This window comes from Ictidomys tridecemlineatus, chromosome 11, assembly GCF_052094955.1.
Source record: "Ictidomys tridecemlineatus isolate mIctTri1 chromosome 11, mIctTri1.hap1, whole genome shotgun sequence".
Classification (NCBI taxonomy): Eukaryota; Metazoa; Chordata; class Mammalia; order Rodentia; family Sciuridae; genus Ictidomys; species Ictidomys tridecemlineatus.
Window position 1 is genome coordinate 119,496,773 of NC_135487.1, and position 25,318 is coordinate 119,522,090.

A 25,318-nucleotide genomic window follows, 5' to 3' on the forward strand; every position below is an offset into this window, starting at 1 on the left:
ACATCCCTAGACGTTTTTTATTTTAAGACATGGTGTCACTAAATTGCTTAGAGCCTTGCTAAGTTGCTGTGGCCTTGAACTTGTGATACTCTTTTTTTTTTCTTTTATGCTTGTATTCTGTTCTAAGAAACAGTTGCCTAACTGAGGGCCACAAGGTAATCATCTTTGTCTTGTTCTGGAAATTGTATTGTTTTAACTTCTACATTTAGGTCTGTGATTTCTTTAATGTGCGTGTGTTTTGGATGCTTGGGCTTGAACCCAGGGCCTTTTGCATGCCAAGCACATGGTCTACCATTGAAATACACCCCAGCCTAGAATCCATTTTGAGTTAGTTTTTGCATATTGTCCAGTGTATGGGTTAAGGAGTTTTTGTTTGTTCCTTTTTTTTTCCCTTCTCTTTCTTTTTTGCTTTGGATATCCATGGTTCTATCATACATAGACTCTTTTGCGAGGGAAAGTAGCCCCAGAGACGTTTGGGGCTTCTATAAAGTCCTCTTATCCAATATATAAACTCTTCTTCTGCATGGCTTTTAGTTAATATTTTATATAGTTGGCTAAAAATGTAAGGCCTTATTAAGGCATAAAAAACTAGGCCACTGGAGTTTCTTAGTGAAATTAAAATGATACCTGGGTCTTTTTTCTCCATCCTCCACTAGTTTACTCTTTAACCTTCAGTTTGGTAGGGGTTATGGCTATTTTTAGAGTACAGGCAGGAGAGCTAATCTAATTAAACTCCTCCAGCTACCTGGGGCAGTGAACTCATCAGCTTTTCTAAGCCCAGCATGGTTTGCTCTGGACTGGACGTTCGTGGATATTGATGAAAGTAGAAACAGTGGATTTTGGGGGTGGGGTATGTAATGCATTGAAGAATGAAGAAGAGTCAGACCGGCGATGCACACCTGTAACCCCACTGGGGGCGGGGCTGAGATGGGAGAACTGCAATTTCAAGGAAAATCTGGGCATTTTAGTGAAACCTTGTCTCAAAATAAAAAAGGATTCAGTGGTAGCGTACTCCTGAGTTCAATCCCCAGTACTGGGGGAGGGGGGCGTGAAGGTAGTGTGTGAGTTTGGGTCAAATGTCCCAAACTTCAGATTATAAGTTTGTATTTGTTGGTGAGTGCAAAAAATTCTAGAGTGACTCCTATACTTGAGTCTAGGGCACAGACACAGTATCTCTACCTGCTTTAATTTTGATAGCATTTTAAATAGCTCATAACAAAATACTTTAGACTGGTGCCTTAAACAACATAAATTAATTTTTTCAGTTCTCAAGGCTCAAAATCAAAAGATTGAAGTGCCAACATGATTGGTATCTGCTGAAGGCTTTCTTCCTCTCTTGTACATGTAAACCTTATCTCTGTGTCCTAACATGGCAGTGGGGAGACAGAACTCTCTGGTGTCTCTTTTATAAAGACATCTTGTTGTGTGGGCCTCAGCTGTGACTTCATCTAAACCTAATTATATTCCATATATCTAAATACTGCCATGTTGGGAGTTATTCCTTCCACATATGAATGTGGGGGGATAGATAGAATTCAATTGTAGTTACTCTACTTTCTGCTCTAGAGTTGAACTGGTTTGTTTTTTCATTTTGATAGATTACAGGGTCTCTAAATTGCTGAGGCTGGCCTTGAAATCACAGTCCTCCTTTCTCAACCTCCCCAGCCTGTAGAATTACAGGCATGTGCCATCACATGCGGCTTTTGATTAAAATTCATATTCTAAGAATAACAACTCATTCCAAAAGTGGTTGTGTTTTATTATTGTCGTCATATCTTGACTTTCTAGAGAAGTGGTCCCATGAAATTGGAATTAATGCACTTAAGAGATGAAAAATGACCCAGTGATATACAGAAAAAGGATGTTGAAATATCTGTTAGGTATTTATCCTAGAAAAGTTATCTGAATATTTAGTGAGAATTGACAGTATATCAACACATATTGGGCGTTTATGCTCAAATTTTTCACTGAGAGAGATTCATGAAGTTTGGAGACCACTGCTCCAGAGTACCCTTTTGCAGAAGTTATAAAATAAAATTCGACTCATCTATACCATCTCTGGAATTACTATAGGTAGAGTGTCCCTTATATGAAATGCTTGAGACCAGAAGTGTTTCACATTTCAGAGTTTTTCAAATTTTGGAATATTTGTGTAGACTTTAATGGTTGAGCATCTCTAATAGGATGAAAATCTGAAGTGCTCTGAAATCTGAAACTTTTTGATTGTAATGTCAGAGCTCAAAAAATTTTAGATTTTGGACACCATCCCCCCCCCCCCCCCCAGGGATTGAACCCAGGAACGCTTAACCACTGAGCCACATTTCCAGTCCTTTTTTTTTTTTTTTTTTTAAGAGCTAGAGAAAATAAAGTTCAAAGAAGGTTCAATAGCTTATGTGAGGGAATGAAGTATGCTAAATGGCTTGGCTCACATACTGAAATCCTGGACTTCTGGTTTTTTTAGTCTAGGAATGATTTTACTAAACTTTGTGGCTTCTGTCTGTTAACTCAGTGATTAAACAGGGTTGACCTAAGTTTGTTTTTTTTTCCCTTGGATACTGAGAATTGAACTCGGGCACTCAACCACTGAGCCACATCCCCAGCCCTATTTTGCATTTTATTTACAGACAGGGTCTCACTGAGTTACTTAGTGCCTCGCTAAGTTGCTGAGGCTGGCTTTGAGAGCTATCCTTGAGTCAGCCTCCCTAGCTGCTGGGATTACAGGCATGCGCCACTGCACCCAGCTTGACCTAAGTATTCACAGGGTTTTTGCTTTTTGAATTTAGCAATAAATTCTAACAGCTATTTTCCTCTAAGAGAAGATTTGTTCTTGAAAGAACCTTAAGCCAGGTCCCCCCAAAACTACTCCATAACCTCTTAGTATAAGTTGAACTTCCTGGCTCCCTCTTTCCCACATCTCAGAGCTGGATATGAATATAGTCTCTGCCAGTTCCTGACCATGGAGTTGGAAAAGCAAATATGTGTTTTAGAGCAGATATGACTAAAGTTCAGGCAGTTTGGACTATTGTAGAAGTTGGTTAGTTTTGAGAAAGATTCTCTGGAGCTGTCTTTCTAGATTCTTATCTGGGAGTGGATAATAGTAGGGTGAGAAGTAAGATACGGTAAGCAGTTTTAATTCCGAGGTAGAAAAATATCATATCCATTCCCAGTTGACCACGAGACTGTATTGCTCATACCTTTAGTTTTTAATCTTCGTAAAGTAGTATAATTATTTTCCCCATGTCATAGGACTTTTGCAATTAATATAATCAGTTTTACACCAATTATGGGGGAGAAGATACTGCTAAGATGCTAAAGAATATAAACAGACTATTGAGAAGGAAAAGCAAGTGCTGTGTTAGGAATGCTGTACAGAAATATACACTTCAAAGTTAGAGGAGGAAAACAGCCTGCTTACAAATGGCTCTTCACTGTATTCTTTATGTGGCTTCACATGTTCTTTTAGTTGGTATTGTCTTTTACCATCTCCAATCCAGGTGTCTCTTCCTTATATTTAACTTCAGCCCTGTTCTTGCAGTATTTCTACTCCCCAACCCTGTCCTACAGTGAGCAGTCTTTGTGCAGCTGTCTCTTGGCAGAGGATACTTTTTATGAAGCAGCATGGGTTTCTGTAGGGGATAAAGATAAGGATGGGAGCCGGGCACAGAGGCGCACCCTGTAATCCCAGCAGCTTGGAAGGCTGAGACAGGAGAATCGTGAGTTCAAAGCCAATCTCATCAGCTTCAAGGCACTAAGCAACTCCATGAGACCCTGTCTCTAAATAAAATATAAAATACAGCTGGAGTTGTGGCACAGTGGTCAAGTACCCCTGGGTTCAATTCTTTGTATCAAAAAAAAAAAAAAGATAATTGTTATGGGAATGAAAGGGCTGTTGAAAGATTAGAGGCCAGTGTGCCTGGGCCCAAAGACTGGGGTCATAATCATACTTTGTCTTTTACCAGTGCCTTTTGTCCAAGGCCCTGAAAGGGCTTAACAAAATTCTAGTCTGAATAACATTATTCTTTACTCTTTGAAATTTGCTAGAGGTGGCAGTAAGGCTCTGGGGTTCGGGTGGGAATGATCGTGCTATAGTGGCACAAAGGAAATAAGCTAGATAGCCTGGTTCCTAGTTAGAATTTTGCCAGAATGACAAGTCTGATGAAAGTTGTTGGTATTAGGTGAAAGTTTGCCATTGTTTAAAATGAACTGAGGTGGTTTAATGGAAATGCCCTTTTCTTTCCCACCTTTGTACGTGGTGACTGTTAGTCCTAAAAGGGGGAAAATTTTAAGAGATTTTTCTTAGGAGTCTTAAGTGCTCTTGAGTTCAATTATAAGAAGCTGTGCTTCTTATATTCCTAAGTATCTATGTTTGTACTAAGCTTGAAACTAGAAGTCTGAGTGAACATAAAGCCCAAGTTCAGTAATTAACAAGAGCTTGATTTCTACTGTTTATTTCTGTATAAAATGATATTCAGAATCTGACTCACCTTTTCATGTTATGAAAATAAGAGTTTTACAGAGTTTATGGATACATATGAATATTGCTTAAAACAGAATACCCTTGTCTACAGGAAAGTGCTGAAGCTAGCTTTCTGTGTTGAGTTGAGGCTCTTTGCCTGCAGTACCCTGTCATTTGATTTGTGCCTGCTGTTTCAGGTTCCTTCTTGTCCATCCGAAAAAAACCTGCCAGTTATTCAGTGAATAAGGTTAAAGAGATGGCAGGTGACTTCCCCAAATATGTTCCTTCTTGGAGGGGAAAAAGTCCTGACATGCTTTTCTGTAGCTGAGAAGCCCTGTTAAGCACACATAACAAAAATCATTTTTATAAAACTGACAAAGTCTATACATTGTTAAATCTCTTTGCCCCTTTTGTAGTCTTTCTGAGGTTAATTGTTTTCTAATTATTTCATTTTCTTCCTCTCCCAAATCCAGGCTGGCTATAGCAAACATCATTCAAGATGTCCAGCAAAGGAAGCAGCACAGATGGCAAAACAGACTTAGCTAATGGTAAGGGGCCAAAATGAAGGTGAAGCTATTTTTATTATGAACTGAGGTCCTCCTCCCTGCAAGACATGGGAGGATTTTTGTGGGGGAAGAAACCCTTCTTGGGTTGTTTTCAATATAGGGAAACATATTATCTGGTACTTTTTTCCCTTCAGATTTTTGTTTTCAGAAAATCAATAACATGTCAAGAGGTTTAGAATTCTGAAAGGCTGTACAGGTAGGCTGAACCTAGGAAATGCTATTAATGAAAGAGAAAAACAAGACCTAATTGGTGATGGGAACAGGGGGATTTGGGGGAAGATGAGGTTCTTCAGTTATATTGAGAGATCTCTTTCCATGGTAAATAAGAGTTTCTTCATTAGAGGTATTGGATAAGAGATGAAGTTACCAAGCTGGGGATATAGCTCAGTGATAAAGTGCATGCTTAGCATGTGTAAAGCCCTGAGTTCAGTCCCAGGTGCCAAAATAAAAAAATGAAGTTACAACCCTAACCAACTAGGATTGGTCCTGCCTTCCTTTTTTTCCCTCCCCTCCTTTTTCACTAGGATTAGTTGAAAGGCACAGAGTTCCAGAGGGATTTAAGTTAAACTATTGATTTGGAGCTTGGTCATTAGTTTAGATCAGGGATTGGCAAATTATAACCTACAAGCCAAAGCCAGCCTGCCACTTATTTTTGTAAAAGTTTTATATCCATTCATTTATGTGGTGTCCATGGATTGTTTTTGTTCTATTGGGGTTGAATAGCTGCAAGAGTACCATACGATCTGCAGATACTAACATTTTTGCTGTCTGGCCCTTTACAGAAGAAATTTGCCAACTCCTGAACTAGATCATGATCATTGACAGTTGTGGCCTTGTTGCTGAGTGTGTAATACATTCTGGCGTTTATATTAATGTGATAGGACTTTCAGAGTCTGAATTTGTTAATATTAAAAATTTCTAAGAGTTTTGGTGTTTTATTTTTCCTCTCCCCACATACTTGTTAGGTGTGGTGGTTTTAATCCCTTCTTAGCCCTTCCCAGCTCAAGCTCCAATTGCATTTCAAACTATATCTCTCTCACTTTTGAAGGATTGGAGGGTAGTGGGAATTAAACCCAGGGGTTCTTTACCACTGAGGCACATGCCCAGCCCTTTTAATTTTTTTTATTTTGAGACAGGGTCTTGCTCAGTTGTTTAGGGCCTTGCTGAGTTGCTGGAGCATATGTAACAGTCTCAGCAAATGTGGTTCTGTTATTTTTCCCTTTTCGCTCCAACTCCTATCCCAGTTGGTTTTCACACTGTGCTCTCAGTTGAGGTGCTTCTATGTCACCCATCCTTCCATCAAAACAAAGCACTTGTATTGTTATGTGTTTTATGTACTGGATTTTGTCTAGAAGTTCCATTTCTTCAAGGATCTTCACAAATTACTGCCCTAAGCCAGATGGCTAGTCAGTAAGGTGCTCCAGTTTTAAATCCCTAAACATCATTATTGGAATATTACACATCATATTGGAGTCAACAGCTGATCTGTCTTCCCCTAACAAGTTTTAGGTCTGGCAAGATAAAATTTGTAGTCATCTGAGGAAATATTTCTTTTTTAGTTGTAGTTGGACACAATACCTTTATTTTATTTATTTTTATGTGGTGCTGATGATCAAACCCAGGGCCTTGCACGTGGCTAGGCAGGTGCTCTACTGCTGACCCATACTCCCAACCCTCTTAACAACTTTTTTTTGTTTCAGGGATACTGGGAATTAAACCAGGGCCTCATGCATGTTAAGCAAACACTCTGCCACTGAGCTACATCCCCAGCCCTTTTTTATTGTTTTATTTTAAGACATGTCTTACTAGTGTTACCCAGACAAGCCTCCAATTTGGAATTCTTCTGCCTCCGTCTCCTAAGTCCCTGGGATTACAGGTGTGTGCCACTGTACCCAGCTGGAGATTTTCTTATAGACAGTCTAATTATTTGCTGCAACTAATGGATGTCTGTCCAACAGGACAGTGCCTAAGTGGTTGCATCAGGCACACTTTTGTATAATATGCCAAAGCTTAGCCTCTCAAGAACTTATTATAGATTGTCCTGTAGTTCTTTGCTTTTATTGAAGTTCACGTATGTGGTATGTGTGTGTTGCTTTGATCTTAATTTTTTCAATTTCTGTTCTTAATAAGATTTCCTCTCAGAAGTACTCTTTATAAGCATTTATAATGGAAACACTTCAACTGAAGTTTGTTTCTTAGTCTTTTGATGTAATGGTTTCTTACAGTGGGAAATCCCTCTGATAACTATGCTAATCCTGTTTCCTTATTTTTGCCTCTCACCTATTGATTCTTCATCAATGTGCAGGAAGCCTGTCTAGCAGTCCAGAGGAGATGTCTGGAGCTGAAGAGGGAAGAGAGACATCCTCAGGCATTGAAGTAGAGGCCTCAGACCTGAGTTTAAGCTTGACTGGGGATGATGGTGGCCCCAATCGCACCAGTACAGAAAGTCGGGGCACAGACACAGAAAGCTCAGGTGAAGAAAAGGACTCTGACAGCATGGAGGACACTGGCCATTACTCCATCAATGATGAAAACCGAGTTCATGACCGCTCAGAGGAAGAGGAAGAGGAAGAAGAAGAGGAAGAAGAACAACCTCGGCGCCGTGTACAACGCAAGCGAGCTAACCGTGACCAGGACTCATCAGACGATGAGCGGGCCTTGGAGGACTGGGTATCCTCAGAGACAACAGCCCTGCCCCGACCTCGATGGCAGGCCCTCCCTGCCCTTCGGGAACGGGAGCTGGGTTCAAGTGCCCGCTTTGTGTATGAAGCCTGTGGGGCAAGAGTCTTTGTACAGAGGTTCCGCCTGCAGCATGGGCTTGAGGGCCATACTGGTTGTGTCAATACCCTGCACTTTAACCAGCGCGGCACCTGGCTGGCCAGTGGCAGCGATGACCTGAAGGTGGTAGTGTGGGATTGGGTACGGCGGCAGCCAGTACTGGACTTCGAGAGTGGCCACAAAAGTAATGTCTTTCAGGTGAGGCAAGGATTCATAATAGCAATTGAGAGAATCAGACAAATCTGAGTTGCTGCTTAGAGTGGAAGCTGAAAGTGAGTTTTGGTAGGAATTAGACATCAGGACCCTACATTGGTTTCCTTAATGACACTGAAGGCCCATGATAACTTTTTATTTCCTTGCATGTAAGCATCAGAAGTTTCATTATAGGTTCTTGGAACTCATCAGGAAGATATTATAGATGCTATGGTAGAAGGTAATGTAGTATTAAGAGCATGGACTCTTGAACCAAACTGCCTAGATTCAAATTCTGGCCCTAACATGTAATGACTATGTGAAGCTGAGCAAGTTATTTAACTTGTAAGATGGAACTGAGAGCAGAAAGAATTATGAGGATTAAATAACAGTTGATAGGCTAGGAGTGTAGTTTGGTGGTAGAGTTCTTGGCTAGAATGTGTGAGGCTCGGGGTTCTAGCCCCAGCACTATAAAAAAAAAAAAAAGTAGCAAAAACAATGGAAGCTAAGCACTTAGAACCATGGCTAATACTTAATAACATTTGCTAGAAACTAGCCAAGATTGTTATTATTCCTTGGAGATTTTACTCCTTTGCCCCATCCTCCATATTAATATTAGCTCTTCATTCATAAATTTGTTCTTTTTCTTTTTCCCTGTATTTCATAATTTCCTTTTCCTTTGTGGCAAAATTTGTTTGCTTTCTGAATATTTCTTACTTTCTTTTATTAGGTACATTCTAATTCACATGAGCTTATTTTTTTTTTTTTTTTTTAGAGAGAGAGAGAGAATTTTAATATTTATTTTTTAGTTTTCGGCGGACACAACATCTTTGTTTGTATGTGGTGCTGAGTATCGAACCCGGGCCGCACGCATGCCAGGCGAGCGCGCTACCGCTTGAGCCACATCCCTAGCCCCTCACATGAGCTTTTAATCATGTACTATCTCACCCTTACAGAGTCAACTGAAATTTCCCTTTACATCAGAGGAGGTTTTTTCTATCACTCTTCTTTAACTCCTAGATGAAATTAGGTTTATTCAGCTGTATGAATAGAAAAGCACCAGGCACAGTGGTGCACGTCTATAATCCCAGCCACTTAAAGCAAGATCGCCCAAGTTCAAAGCCAGCATGGGCAACTTAGTGAAACCCTCAGCAACTTCACAAGACCCTGTCTCAAAATTTTTTTTTAAAAGGGGGTAGCGGAGTCTGAGATGCTTGCATAGCATACACAATGTCCTGGATTCAATCCCCAGCATTTCAAAAGGAAAAAAAAATGTTAAAAAAGGCTGGGAGCAAAATTCAGTGGTAAAGCATACCTGGCTTTAATCTCTAGTACCCCCCAAAAAAAAAAAAAAGGGGGGGGGGGAAGCTACATCTAGCTTTCATGCAAGAAAAATGTGTGAACTTGGGTCATCATCTCATTTTTTTCCTCTTATATTCGTCTTTTCAAATTTTTTCTTATGTATATATATATATTTTTTTAATTCTTAATATTCCAGGCCAAATTCCTTCCCAATAGTGGTGATTCCACCCTGGCGATGTGTGCCCGGGATGGGCAGGTTCGGGTAGCAGAACTGTCTGCCACACAGTGCTGCAAGAATACAAAGCGTGTGGCCCAGCACAAGGGAGCATCCCATAAGGTAAGAACGTCCTTACTCCAAAGTTTGTGAGTGTAAGCTAGATATGGTAGCACATGCCTGTGATTCCAGCTACTTGGGAAGTTGAGGCAAGAGGATCTCAAGTTCAAGTCCAACCTAGTCAACTTAGCAAGACCCTTTTTCAAAATAAAAAGGGTTATCAATGCAACTTGGTGATAGAGCACCCTGGGTTAACTCCCTAGAACTGCACAGAATAGTGAAAAAAAAAAATTTTTTTTTTTAATTCCAAATTCTTTATGGATATCAGCCATTATCACCCTTTTCTCTACCCATTGTGTTCCTTTTGTTATGGTCATCTGCCTCACCTTTTTTAGTGCTAAGATTGGTTAAGAAGGGAGCAAAAAAAAAAAACAACCCAAGCCAGATCACATACTTATAGCATTCTGGTCAGATCACATACTTATAGCATTCCGTTGATTATATCTGCTAAGCTGAGCTATGGTTGATTTGGAGATCCTTGAGGTCTTGTGCTTTCCCAATCCCTTAAGGTTATTCTGATTGTTTTTAGAACATTTCTAACAGTCCCAGAGTGCTAGTAGTTGGTTCCTCAAATGTTAGAGCTCCAGCTTCTCTGCTTACAACTCAGACTCATAAGTTGCACTATTTCTGGAAGCCACATTTAGAGCTGTGAATATAGGCCAAATGGTCACGGTGGTAGCTAGTAAGGAACTAAGAGCTGTCCAGTCTCAGGGTAGGTATTGTGTTTTTCTATGTCATCAAAAGAGGATGGTTTAAAAAAAAAAAAAAGATTGTACTCTCTTCTTTCAAACCCTAATATATAGCATCCTTTTCCAATTCAGATGCTTCAGGAAACGTGAAAATCACCTATTTCTTAAACCTTTCCCCAATCCACTAGATAACTACTTTTTAGAACTAGGATGTAGGGAATGAAGCTTGGAAAAAGAAGAGAACTTGATTGCCATGTTTCTCCATATCTGAAGGCATAGAATTGATTTTTTTAAAAAATATTTTTTTAGTTATAGATGGCAATACCTTATTTATTTACTTTTACATGGTGCTGAGGATTGAACCCAGTACCTCATATGTGCTAGGCAAGTGCTCTACCACTGAGCTACAACCCCAGCCCATGAAATTGATTTTTGAGAATGAACTTTTAAAAAAGACTGATATTCTCCTTTGGTATCTCTATTTAGATCCTTTGGGACTTAGTTAAAATTGCAAATCATCTGTCTTTTTTGAGTTGTATAGAATAAGCAGACTGTGAATAGTTCACAGAATAAGAGTGGGTGGGGGGCTGGGGTTGAGGGCTCAGCATTAGAGTGCTTGCCTAGCACGTTCAAGGCCCTGGGTTTGATCCTCAGCACCACTTAAAATATTGTGTCCAACTAAAAAATAAATATTAAAAAAAAAAAGAGTGGGGCTTAAGTTATCTCCCTTCCTAGGATTTTATAATAGAAAAAGGTAGACATTTCTCTTGCTGAGACATTTTATATGCAGCTCTTCCTAAAAGTAAAAGAGTGGGAACTAGCCTAACTATAATTCTGAGCTTTAGAAACCTTATCCCTTTTCCTTTGTCTCCTTCAGTTGGCCCTGGAACCAGACTCTCCCTGTACGTTCCTGTCTGCAGGTGAAGATGCAGTTGTCTTCACTATTGACCTGAGACAAGATCGGCCAGCTTCGTGAGTATAGCAATAATATTTATAAAATTCCATTCCTTGGCCTTGAAAATATTTCTTTTTTAAAAAATATTTTTAGTTGTAAGATGGACAGAATGCTTTTATTTAATTTATTTATATGTGGTGCTGAGTATTGAACCCAGTGTCTCACACATGCTAGACAAGCGCTCTACCACTGAGCCATAGGCCCAGCCTGGACTTGAAAATATTTCATGTGTCCCAATAATGCTCAGCTCTCAGGTCCATCAGAATAATACCTTCGTGTCTATGGTAAGAGATAGTTTAAGGTTTAGAATTCCTTACTTTTTAGGCCTGTTTCTCAGCAGTTTGCTTTCATTTCTCAGATGGTGTTTTTTATATGTGGGCTTTAATAACTTGAACTCATCCTTTCCAGCCACTTAGGTGCCATTCATCTTATTTATAAGAAGCATTACATATTAGTTTAGAGAGACAGGATCATATAAATTTTCAGTTCAGTTTATATTATAGAGAATCATAAGATAGACCTTGAAAAATATATTGGTAGCTATGGTAGAGTTCTGACATACCACAGCTCATTTGTACATGAATTTGAGACACATAATTTACGTATAAATTATTTTAATTCTGTGATACCATAGAAAAAAGCACAGCATCTTGTTTGGATATAGGTAGACCTGTCCTAGTTCAAATCTTAACTCAGGCCCTACTAGTTATGACCTATGTAATATTTTTGAACCTCAGTTTCTTTATTTTTACAAATATAATAATATCTACCCTGACTTAATAAGCAGATACATTTTAAGAGATTTATAGACAAAATATTAATGCTTCTTGTGTATCCCCCATTTGTGCAGCTATTGATAACCACTGTTAGTAATTTTTAAAAAATATTTATTTTTTAGTTGTAGTTGGACACAATACCTTTATTTATTTTTATGTGGTGCTGAGGATCGAACCCAGGGTTTCACACATACTAGGCAAGCGCTCTACCGCTGAGCCACATCTTATATATATATATATACACACACACACACACATACACATACATATATATACCACAAGCCCCGACTTGTTAGTAATTTTGAAAACATTTCCAGACCCTTTTGTATATATTTATGTACCTGGATATACATATCTAGGTACACAAATATATACTATCCTCCATAAATGGGATAATTATATGTATGCATACATGTATACTTTTGCAATTTGCTTTTTTAACATTATAATGTATTTTGGAGGTGTGTGTCGGGCTATAAAAGCCTACTTAATTTTAAATTTCATTTATTTTTGTGTGTGGTACTAGGAACTTCAACACTGAGCTATATCCATAATACTTTGAATTTTATTTTGAGACAGGGTCTTGCTGAATTGATAAGGGTTTCACTAAATTGCTGTGGGTGGCCTTGAACTTGCAATCCTCCTGCTTCAGTCTCCTGAGCAAAAGCCTATTTAATTTCTTTTTTTAAGAGCTTTATAGTTACACATAGTAGTTGGGTTCATCCTGACACATTCATACATCCAAGGAAATTGATTTTAGTTCATGATTTCCCCCTTTTCCCTCCCCTCCTCCTTTACCTTTCCCACTCTTTTTCCTCTACTAGACTTCCTTTCGCTCATCTATTAATTTCTGTTTGATGGGTTCTTTGTTATCCTATTCTTCCCTCCTCTTTTCTTTATTTTACTCTAACATCCATATATAAGAGAAAATATTCAACCTTTGAGATTCTGAGTTTGGCTTATTTCACTTAGCATGATATTTTCCATTTCCATCCATTTACTGACAAATGCCTTGACTTGTTTTTTCCTTTCTTTCTTTCTTTCTTTCTTTTTTTTTTTTTTTTAGTAGGGATTGAACCTAGGAGCACTGAATCACTGAGCCACATTCATTTCTAGCCTTTTTTTTTTTTTTTTTTTTAATTTTGAGATGGGATTTTGTCAAGTTACTTAGGGCCTTGCTAAATTGCTGAGCTGGCTTTGAACTTGGGATCCTCCTGCCTCTGCCTTCCAAGCCACTGGGATTACAGGTGTGTGCCACCATGCCCAGCAGTTTCATTATTTTTTATGGCTGAGTAGAGCTCCATCATACACACACACATACACATACACCACAATTTCTTAATCCATTCATCTTTTGACAGGCATCTGGTTAATTCTATAATTTAACAATTGTGAATTGTACTGCTATATACATTGAGGTGGCTGTATTGCTGTAGTGTTTTAATTTTAGATCTTTTGGAAAAATACCAAGGAGGATAGCTGGGTCATATGGTGGTTCCATCCCTAGATTTTTGAGGAATCTCTATACTTCAGCCTACCTAATTTTTAAACATGGCATATGTGTCATAACATTGGTACACCACTGTTTACTTCATCACTGCCTTGTTGATTGATACCTAGATTATTTATTGTCTTTTTAGATTTAAAAATTATAACAATTTCATAGTTCAGTACTAATATTAGAAAAGGGATGTCAATGCTTCTATTTTTAAAGAGATATCTTAAAAAAGTTGTCTGGAAAATAGAATCTCAATAGCTGCTTAAATGACGGAAATGCTTCAGGCTTAGGAAAAGGATATGCTGGTTATTCGTATACCCTTAAGAAGACGAAGTTTGGGAAATGGTGCTGGGTATATAGTGGAAGGGGAGCTGTGTGGTGGCACAGGCCTGTTATCCCAGTTACTCAGGAGGCTGAGGCACAAGGCCAACCTCATCAACTTAGTGAGACCCTGTCTCAAAATAAACAAAAAGTGCTGGGGGTGTAGCTCAGTGGTAAAGTACCCTGGGTTTAATCTCCAGTATCCCACGACCCCCCGCAAAAAAAAAAAAAAATTTACAGAGTGGAAGGGAGTAAGCTTGAGTGTCAAGGGCTTTGCCCTCTAGGACAGATGATCCCCAACTTATGATGGTTTGACTTAATGATTTTTCAGCATTATGATGGTGTGAAAATGATATAGATTTAGTAGAAACTACACTTTAAAACTTGAAATTTTGATCTTTTCCTTTTTTTTTCCTTCAACAAATAATGAATTTGAATACATTTGAATATATAGATATACAGACCCAAATAGACATGCGTGTGTGTGTGTGTATATATATATACACACACACACATATAAATATCCATTTTTACGCATTTGGTAAAAAATTAAGCATATTCTTCTACAGCACCCTTTATAAAGAGAGAGAGAGAGAGAGAATTTTTTAAATATTTATTGATAGTTTTTGGTGGACACAACATCTTTATTTTTATGTGGTTCTGAGGATCGAACCCAGCGTCCCGCGCATGCCAGGTAAGCGCGTTATCGCTTGAGCCACATCCCCAGCCCCTACAGCACCCTTTTTATACTTAATCATATAACTTGTAAGCCAATCCCTATTCATACATCTAGAACTGTCTTTTTATTGGTTTCTTAATATTTGATGGTATGGCTAATGGTTAGGTATGTAAATAATTTTCCATCTTATTCTATTGCAAATAATGCTGCAGTAAATACCTGTGTAACATACTCCTTTATGCACTTTATTAATAGCAGAAGGGACATTCCTATAAGTAGAAGTGATAGACGGATCAAAGAGTATGTTATTTTGTTAAATGCATTTTCAATTTATGGTGGATTTTTTAGGCTATAACTCCACTGTAAATTCAGGAGCATCTGTAGTAGTTTTGTAGTTATCTAACTTTGAGAAGAACATTTAATCTCTTGAATATTTGTTGTTGCCAGTTCTAAGGTTGTCATTTTTTGATGACAACGAGACAGTAGCAGAATTTAAAAAATTCTCTTTCTCTCTCTCTTTATAAAGGGTGCTGTAGAAGAATATGCTTAATTTTTTACCAAATGCGTAAAAATGGATATTTAATTGTGTGTGTGTGTGTGTGTATATGTACACACATATATATATACACATGCATATCTATTTGGGTCTGTATATCTACATATTCAAGGAGAGGGTAAGGGTACAGATACCAAAAAAATGATAATAAATTTATTTGATCTACTGTATATATTTTTTTTTGAAGAATAATGAGATTTTATCCTGTAGATCAGGTTCAGAGGGAAACTACTATTCAGCCACAGGAATGGTTGAAATAATGGCTAGTGTAAATGAATTTGGCAGATTATTGAATTTGAAATAAAGTGATATAGGCAGAAAATCTGGCTGAGAGCACAAACAATGGTAGGCAGCATGGAAAGTAAAGAGGGAAAATTGGAAAAACTTTTTTCCCCCCTCCTTGGTCCTAGGGATTAAACCCAGGGTATTTTACCACTGAGCTACATCTCCAGTCCTTTTTTATTTTATTTTAATTTTTTTTTAATATTCTTAAGTTTTAGGTGGACACAATATCTTCATTTTACATTTATGAGGTGCTGCCTCATGCATGCTAGACGAGCACTCTACCACTAAGCCACAACCCCAGCTCCTTTTTTTTTTTTTTGAGATGGGGAATTACTGAATTGCTGAGGGTCTCACTAAGTTTCTGAGGCTGGTTTCAAATTTGCAGTCCTCCTGCCTTAGCCTCTTGAGTCACTGGGATTACAGGCGGGTGCTACGTCCTGGTACATTGGAGAAACTGGATTAGAAGGAGGCCCAGGTTCTAGATTGGAGGCATAAGAGTGTTTTAAACGTTTTTTGCTTTAGGAGTTAAGAAATAGTTAAGAAATAGTTTTACAGGCTGGAATGAGGTGGAAGGCTGAATTGTGAAGGTCTCAGTCAAAAAATTCAAGCTGTTTTCATGTGTTCAGCTAGTACCTAAACACTTGCTTATATCATGCATTTTTTGTGTCTGTGAAGTTGGCATGGAGGATTTTTTGTATATAATTTTTTTTGTATACTTTCTTTTAATGGAAAACTACAGAGATTTTAAAATCACAATCTCTCTACTTTGCCTAGAGCTGAACTGACTTTGACTATGTAGAGAGGATGCTAAAATTGATTCTTTATAAAGAAACTCATTGTCATGGTTATATTTTTTCCTGTTTCCATAGCATCAAAATTAAAGCTAAGCCCCTTTCTATAGTTTCTTGATGTCTTACTTGTAAATTTATTAATCTCCATGGTGTCAGATTTCACTGGACACTTAGATATGAGAAGAGTATTCATATTGCCACCTTTAGGCTGGGATAAATTGTCGTTGTTAAGCCAGATTCTCCTCACTAAGCTTCTGAACTTTCTGTGGTTTCCCCGAGGCTCTTTGCCCTCCTATCACTCACCTGTCTTGTGTTACAACCAGGATAATTTGAAAGCGTTTTCTCAGCCTTACAAAGAGCTATCTTCATAAGAATGTTCTCTTCTGCTTTCTTTTGGCATACCTCTAGGTTAGAAAACTATAGCTTTTTTTAAGTATGTGGTTTTTTTTTTTTTTTTTTTTTTTTGTTGTTGTTGTTTTTTAATGCTGAGGATTGAACCCAGGGCTTCACACATGAGTATTCTTGCCACTGAGTTCTACATTCCCAGCTTTTTGATTTTTATTTTGAGACAGTGTCTTGCTAAGCCCTGATTGGCCTTGGACTTGCCATCCTCCTGCCTCAGCCTCCCAAGTATTTGGGATTACAGGCATGTGCTGTTGTACCCAGCTGTGTGTGTGTGTGTGTGTGTGTGTGTGTGTGTGTGTGTGTGTGTGTTTAGATGTTGATGGACCTTTATTTTATTCAAACCCAGTGCCTCACACATGCTAGTCAAGCTCTCTACCACTGAGCCACAACCCCAGCCCCTTAGTATATATTTTTAAAAGCTAGGGGTTTTTTTTGGGGGGGGGGCAGGTACCAGGAATTGAATTCAGGGGCACTTGATCATTGAGCCACATCCCCAGCCCTATCTTATATTTTATTTAGAGACAGGGTCTCAACTTCTCCTGAGGCTGGCTTTGAACTCAAGATCCTCCTGCCTCAGTCTCCCCAGCAGCTGAGATTACATGTGTGCACCACTGTGCTTGGCTTTAAAGCTAGGTTTTAAGTGGCATTTTTCCAGAATCTGGAAGACGCCCTCTGACCTAAAGTTATTTTTTAACCCAGTGTTTCTGTAAATTTTTCTCCACTCCTCTCCAGGTGATTGGGAAGATATACAGTATTTACAAATAGAGGAGGGAACTGTATGGGTAACATCCTTTAATGACTGGTTGTTATTGTGTTGGACTTCCTGAAGAGCATATACCTTTAACTTACATTTCTTAAGCAACACAAGAAAAAATTTTACTAAATATTTTTCCCATCTTCAAAGTAGCATGTAGTGAATATTTTTGCTTTTTCATTTTTCATTGTCTAAGACAAACAAAAATAATTTTTCTTTCCAGATGAGAATATTTTCGTTTTCTTATTAGCCATGCCTATATTGTCATCTTGGCTCTCATTTGTCATGACCATCTAGATCTTTTTTTTTTTTTTTTTAAGAGAGAGTGAGAGAGAGAGAGTGTGAGAGAGAGAGAATTTTTAATATTTATTTTTTTAGTTCTCGGCGGACACAACATCTTTGTTGGTATGTGGTGCTGAGGATCGAACCCGGGCCGCACGCATGCCAGGCGAGCTTGCTACCGCTTGAGCCACATCCCCAGCCCCCATCTAGATCTTATGGAGACTAAAATGTTGTGTATTTTTCTACTCTTACAGGAAACTGGTGGTGACAAAAGAGAAAGAGAAGAAAGTGGGGCTGTATACAATCTATGTGAATCCTGCCAATACCCACCAGTTTGCAGTAGGTGGACGAGATCAATTTGTAAGGTGAGTCTATTGCTTTTCTGTGTTTTTGAGAGTTTGAGACTCTGGCACATTGTCTTTAAAAAAAAAAAAAATCTGTAGGATTTATTGCAGTTTTTTAAAAATAAAAGGAGAGACCATTCTTAATGTGTCAAATTTGTGAACCTATTGCCATGTATTCAGAATGGTGAAGTGTGAAATGCCTAGAAGTTCATTTACCACCATTTTTAATTTTTATCCTCTTCCAGAATGCTTAAGCACCTTCTGAGCTGCTGTTCTGTTCCTTAATGTAAACAGTCTCTGAGAGATGGCTTTTCCTGTTATATAGATGACTTTGCATGTTTTAAAGAAACCTGATAAATTGATCAAGTTCTTCACTAGTAATTAAGACCTAATTTCCAGCAGGTGCTGTTTTAGTGAATTTTCTACCATTTTCTTTTTCCTTTTTTGGTACTGGGGATTGAACCCAGGAGTACTTTACCACTGAACTTCATCTCTAGCCTTTTTTTTTTTTTTTTTTGAGACAGTCTTTTGTTGTTATTGTTTTAATTTTTTCCACATTTTTTATTGGTGCATTATAAGTGTAAGTGTGCATAATGTTTGGATTTGTTGTTGCATATTTGTGCATGTGCATAATATAACCATATAATTTGGCCAATATCACTCCCCAACACTTATCTCTTCCCTCCCTGCTTCTCATCCCTTTTCTTTACTGATGTCCCTCTCATTATCATGAGATCCACCACCATCTTTCTTTTTTTCTTTATCCTCTCTAATTTCTGCATATGAGAGAAAACATACAACCCTTGACGTTCTGAGTTTGATTTATTTTGCTCAACATAATGGTCTTTATTCCATCTATTCTCCTGCAAATGATATGATTTCATTTTTCTTTATGGCTGAATAAAACTCCATTGTGTATATAAAACATTCATTAGTTGATAGAGACCTAGGCTGGTTCCGTAGTTTGACTGTTATGAAATGTGCTACTAAACCTGGGTATGCATGCGTCACTGTAGAATGATGACTTTTAATTTTTAAGATAAATACCGAGGAGTGGTTTAACTGGGTCATATGGTAGTTCCATGATTAATTTTTTGAGGAACCTCCATATTGATTTCAGTCATGGTTGTATTAATTTGCAGTTCCTCCAACAGTACAAAAGTATTCCTTTTTTTCCACCTCCTCCCCAACACTTATTATTTGTATTCTTGATGACAGCCATTCTGACTGGTGTGAGAAAAAAATCTCAGTGTAGTTTTGATTTGAATTTGTATAATTGCTAATGGTGTTGAACATCTGTTCATGTATTACATGGTCCTTTGTATCCCACCTCCCCCCCCCTCCGTACTAGGAATTGAACCACTGAGCTACATCCCCAGCCCTTTTTATATTTTATCCTGAGACAAAGTCTCGGTGAGTAGCTGAGACTGGCTTTGAACTGAGACAGGTTTCTGAGGCCCTCATACTTGCAATCTCCCACCTCAGCCTCCCAAATTGCTGGGATTATAGGCAAGAGCCACTGTGCCCTACTGCTACCATTTTCATAAATAAATTGCCATTGCACTTGCAGTTTTGTATATTGGTTTGGGATTTAGAAATAGTTTGACTTGAAAACCCTAGGTGTGAACTGAGGGGTTTTGGCTCCTACTATTCTGAACCATTTTCTCTATCTGTAGAGATAATCTTTGTTCCTATGAGCATTTGTTGAAACCCTGACTATTGAGGCAATATTCTAAGGAAAGCAGGCATCATGGGTTCAACCTCCAGTTAGCTTCCTTCTGACCTTTAGTAGGAAACTGTACCCATCCCTCTCCAGTTTTTATTTTAACTATATTTATTTGAGATTGTCAATTTGAAAAAGAGAAGAGGCAGTATCACTAGAAAAATGAATGACTTTGCTTTCTTCTTCTTTTATTTTATTTTTTTTTAAATTTGTACCAGGGATTGAACTAGCACTTAACCACTGAGCAATATTCCTAGCCATTTTTATATTTTATTTTGAGACAGGGTCTCACCAAGTTTCTTAGAGCCTCAGCCTCCCAAACCACTGGGATTATAGGAATGACTGCTTTCTTTATGGTAGTTAAAAAGCATCATCTTCCTTTTGAAATCAGACAACATTTTGTAAATGTATTTTAAAATAAATTGTATTAATAAGAAATCATGGGGATAATATTTTTAAAAACACATGAGAGATTACTTTACCTTGTTCAAGAATCCTGGACAGCTGGGCACATTGGCACACACTTATAAGCCCAGCAACTCAGGAGGCTAAGGCAGGAAAATCACAAGTTCAAGGCCAATCTCGGCAATTTAGGAAAACTGTGTCTCAAAATACAAATGGCTGGGGATATAGGTCAGTGTAAAGTTCCCTTGGTTTCAATCTCTAATACCACTTTTTACTTTCTACTCTTTAAAAAAAAAATTGCCGGGCTGGGGATGTGGCTCAAGTGGTAGCGCGCTCGCCTGGCATGCGTGCGGCCCAGGTTCGATCCTCAGCACCACATACCAACAAAGAAGTTGTGTCCGCCAAGAACTAAAAAATAAATATTAAAAAAAAAAAAATTGCCATCAGGTGCAGTGGTGTATACCTGTAATCCCAGTGACTTGGGAGAGCTAAGACAGGAGAATCTCAAGTTCAAGGCCAGCCTCAGCAATTTAGGAAGACCCTGGGGATGTAGTTCAGTGGTGGTAAAATGCCCCTGGGTTCAATTCCCAGTACAAAAAAACACAAAACAAAAGTTTGCCAACCCTTGTCTAGCATCATCATATATAAGATATAGTAGGTTCTTAATAAATGGAGAAAGGGAAGAAAATTCCTATAAAGTAGAAGGCCAAAAAGCATTACATACTGAGGAACACAGAATTCTACCATATTATCAAAAGGCATCCCATGAAGCTTGAGTATTTCAATTTTTTTTATTAATTTGCTGACTTGTTGAATCTTTTAATGGCTTAGTGATATTTGAGAGCTGTTGATTTAAACTTAGTTAAGAGAAAAACAAATTTGATTAACAGCTGATAAATCTGCTGAAAGAGTTGTAATTGATAGTGTAACCATCCCCCTGCCACCCACCTGGCTTTGTTATTGTTCATTTATCAAGCATTTCCTGGGTAATTCTCTATTTCTCCTTCCATTTCTCTCCCTCCCTCCTCCACTGCCCACCCCCCACCCCCACTTTTTTTCTTTTGGTACTTGGAGTTGAGTCCAGGCCCTTACACATGCTAGGCAACCCCTCTACCACTGAGCTTCATCCAGAGCCCTTTTCATTTTGATACTTTGAGACAGGACCTCTTTAAGTTGCCCAGGCTAGCTTCAAACTTCCTATCCTCCTGTCTTAGCCTCCCAAATAGTTATGTGGCTATTGTGTAGAATATTGAAGCAGAGGTAGGCACCCATACTAAGGAGTTTGAACTTTATTCAGTTGGTTGTACAAAATCACTGAGGAGATACAATCAAGGAATTTACATAAAATTTAGTGTTTTACACATACTTCTGATGACAGTTCAAGCAGGGAAATTAGAAGGATAATGCTATTATCTAGGCAAAATATGATAAGTGGTGAAGAAAGCAAATATTGTCTAAAAATATACCCAGGGAGTAAAATTGACAAGACAGGAATTGCTATATAGGAGAGAAGGTACCTGATTTCTTGCTTGATCACTCCCATTTATGATAGTTCCATTTTCAAAGATTCAGGGGAAAGGGATAGGTTTAGAATGAGTTTACTTTTGGGGAACCTATTATAACATCCATTTGTTAAGTAGATATATGTCTGGAGCTCATATTAAGTATGATTTGGAAACACGGATTTAAGGCATTTATCCGTCTTTAGGAAGTAGTGCTTAAAGCATCAGTAAAGAAAAATACGCATAAGCAGTTTCTGGAGGTTTACATATTCTTTAGCCTCCAGGTTAAAATTCCCTGGTATAGAGTCAGATGAGAATTTAACACCAAGCCCCAGGGGAACATCAGCATTTAAGGGATAAACAAAGACAAACTCATGGACAGTACTGAGGAATGATTGGCTATCAAGGAAGGATGATGTTTCAAGGAAGCAGTAATGAACAATGTCAGACCAAGAGAGTAAGCTTTGAAAAGTGTCTTCTTAGCTTTGGCAGTTATGTTACTAAAGATTTCAGCGTAAGAAGTTTATTGGTAAATTGAGGGTAAAAGCCATATTAGAATGGGTTGAGAAGTGAACAAAAAGTAAGGAAGTGAAAACATTGAATTTATATTGTTTTGAGTAATTTGCAGAAGGAAAGAGAGAGAAAGCAACAGTAGAAAAGAAATGTTTGACAGTGATGAAAGAAGCGATTGAGAAATGGAACTAATTAGTCAAACGAGTTCCCTGGGGATGATGAGATTAAGAGCATCTTTAGAGATTTAGAGAAGACTGCTGAATCAGGATAAAGACTGGATCTGCCTTTTTTTCCCTCAACGCATTTTCACACTTAGCACAATACTTGAAACATATGTGCCATAAATATTTATGAAGATTGAATTGGAGAGAGTTGGAATGATGAAGGTAGTTTGCTTGATGGCAATAAAGGAAGGAGAGAAGGTCTTGAGGAAAATTGTGGTTTTCTAATAGTTGTTGTGGGGTATGAGAGGGAGAACTGGCCAAATAAAAAAGAATCAGAGACCTTTTCACTTACAAACAGCATAATCTCTGTCCAGGAGTAATAGACTCTTTGGGATAGGTAATATACATTTTAAAAGCTCTGTGATGTTAGTAGTTTCAGTGGAATAAGCCGGAAGTGATATAAAAGTTGAAACTGGTAGAATTGAGGAAAGTACCATCATGAACGATTTAGGGTTTGAAAATGGATTGAGGAATGGAGGATCTTTATAAAAGAGCATGAACTGGAAGTTTGGTGGGGAAAATATCCTTTATCTTCATCCATTTGCTTTCTGCACTAATTGCAGCTCTTTGAGGGATAATCTTGTAAGTTTTGACATTTCTATTGCTTCTTCCATTACAGGATTTATGACCAGAGGAAAATTGATGAGAATGAGAACAATGGTGTACTCAAGAAATTCTGTCCTCATCACCTGGTAAGATTCATGAAGGGCCAGTGACTCCTGGCTTCCCTGACTTGATCCCAAGTCGGCCTTTGAACTTGTTGGTATAGTGGGAAAAGCAGAGCTTGCATTTTCAAGTCATGCACCTGGATTTGAATCTTGGCTTCCCAACTTACCAGCTTTGTGATCTTGGGCAGTCAGTTCACCTCTGTTAGCCTATTTTCTCATCAAGAAAGTAGAGAGAACAGTAACAGCCTTGGACCATCATGGTGAGGCCTAATGAAACCATGTATATGAAATAAATGGCTAGCAGAGAGAAGACAAGGCCCTAAGACTTTCGCCTTTGAGGTGGTCATGTTTCATTAGTTGTACTCCTATCTGTCTCTCTGTTTTTCTCTCATTCTCTGGGAGAAGATATAGGGGAGTTTGAAGGAAAACCTGTTCCTGAAGATGGTATGCCAAATGGGGGGGTGGGGCATCAGTCAGTATCTGCTCCTTATTGCAGGTGAACAGTGAGTCCAAAGCAAACATCACCTGTCTTGTGTACAGCCACGACGGCACAGGTACGTGAGCAGGGCCCAGCTCCTAGGCTGGCATGCCTCCTCTGTCTAGAGAGCTGCTGAGCCAGTGAGGCACGTGCCCTCCAGTGCTCACCACTGTGCTATAGCTCCAAGTGGAGCATCTGGGGAGTAGTTGCTGATGGTGAGCACATAGTGGGAGGATGCAGCAGTGACCCTTGGAGATGCCAGGCACCATTTGCAGAATGCTGCAGATGATATTTGGCAGGGCCTGTCCTGAAGCCCAGGCTACTTGGCCTGAGCAGGTTCTTATGCCTTTGTCTCATCCTGAGTGAATGGATGTGATCTTCCTGAGGTCTTCCTCTGCTACCCCTGGGTTGGCAGTGTGTTCCTAGTCTGCCCTTACAACTTCACTTGCCTGCTGTTCCAACTGAGTAAGATGGGTGTTACACCTGGGTATTAGGAGGGGGCACTACTGGCAAGAAGCCCCATCCCAACCCCCAACTCCTGATTCCTGCATTTTTCAGCCTTTACCTTCACTGCTGTGTTCTTGTTCTTGGCAGAGCTCCTGGCCAGTTATAATGATGAAGACATTTACCTCTTCAACTCCTCTCACAGTGATGGGGCCCAGTATGTTAAGAGATATAAGGGCCACAGAAATAATGCCACAGGTGAGACTGTTTTTCTAGGTTTCTGTGGCCAAATCCTATTGGCTTGGAGAACCATAGTATTTTATTCAGCTTGTACATATGAAGTTACTTAAGGGATAGGCTTCTGGTTCCTTGCAGTGAGAGTTGATCCCATTGGGCTGGCATTTTCATGTTTTCTCCACTTTGCTTGAGAGCATCTTCACTGCAGTAATGTTGCTTCTAATTGGTTTGAACATAAGACTTTACTATTTTTTTTTTCCTTTTTCTCTGTATTTTAGGTAAATTTTTAGGCAAATTCCAAATGGGTACAAGAGCTTGTTAAGGAGTCAGGGAAAACCTGCTTTAGTCAGTGATGCTGAATTACTTAAAATGGGTCATAAGCTTGTACCACTAGGGAGGGAAGAGGAAAATTTTTTTTTTTTTTTTTTTGAGTGAGGAGGAGTTGTGATAGTACCTAGTTTAAATTTGCAGTGAAGATTGATCTTTTTTTATTCAGTGTCTATGGTTTCCATACTTCAGGGCAAATTAGAGTCACCTGATAGTCAAGTACCAATGCCTGGTGCCCACTCCCATATGTTCTGATTTCATTGGTGTTGGGTGCAACTTGAGTGCTAGTACTTTTGTAAAGTTCCCGTTCTTTTTTATTTTTATTTTTTTTTTAAAGAGAGAGAGAATTTTTTAATATTTATTTTTTAGTTTTCGGCGGACACAACATCTTTGTTGGTATGTGGTGCTGAGGATCGAACCCTGGCCGCACGCATGCCAGGCGAGCACGCTACCGCTTGAGCCACATCCCCAGCCCCAAGTTCCCGTTCTAATGTACAGAAAAGTTGGGGAATCACTGACTTTTGATGTTACCACTCCTAACAGTCCTGTCATAATTTGACTTGGAGGCAGGAGTTACATTTACTTTTTCTTTGAGCTGATGAGAAGGGAAGGAAAAATCTGTACTTGGATCTCAGCCCACGGGAAGAGTAACAGCGTCATGGCCAGTATGGATGGCTTTAGTAGTTGGGACTCCTGGCTGCTTTTGCTAATTTTAGAGAGTGGAGCCCTGTTATTCAGAGTCCTGGTAGAAAGCATAATTCATATGAGTTAGGTGATTGTGGCATATACTTTCATCAGTCTCAGATCAGCCAGTGACCCAAGAAGCACTGACAA

The 25,318-nt window shown here is 38.8% G+C and overlaps 1 protein-coding gene across 5 annotated transcripts in view; it reads left to right on the top strand.

The window, feature by feature from the left end:
• Dcaf8 (DDB1 and CUL4 associated factor 8) overlaps positions 1 to 25,318 on the top strand; it is a 47,279-nt gene that overhangs the window by 13,837 nt on the left and 8,124 nt on the right. For all 5 annotated transcript variants that reach the window (XM_078027195.1, XM_078027198.1, XM_078027194.1 and 2 more), the window contains 8 exons: positions 4,930 to 5,004; positions 7,328 to 7,998; positions 9,491 to 9,631; positions 11,195 to 11,289; positions 17,874 to 17,984; positions 22,950 to 23,022; positions 23,495 to 23,552; positions 24,071 to 24,178. In XM_078027195.1, the coding sequence (XP_077883321.1) occupies positions 4,956 to 5,004; positions 7,328 to 7,998; positions 9,491 to 9,631; positions 11,195 to 11,289; positions 17,874 to 17,984; positions 22,950 to 23,022; positions 23,495 to 23,552; positions 24,071 to 24,178 (1,306 nt within the window). In that variant the 5' untranslated portion in view covers positions 4,930 to 4,955. The remainder of the gene's footprint in view (positions 1 to 4,929; positions 5,005 to 7,327; positions 7,999 to 9,490; positions 9,632 to 11,194; positions 11,290 to 17,873; positions 17,985 to 22,949; positions 23,023 to 23,494; positions 23,553 to 24,070; positions 24,179 to 25,318) is intronic.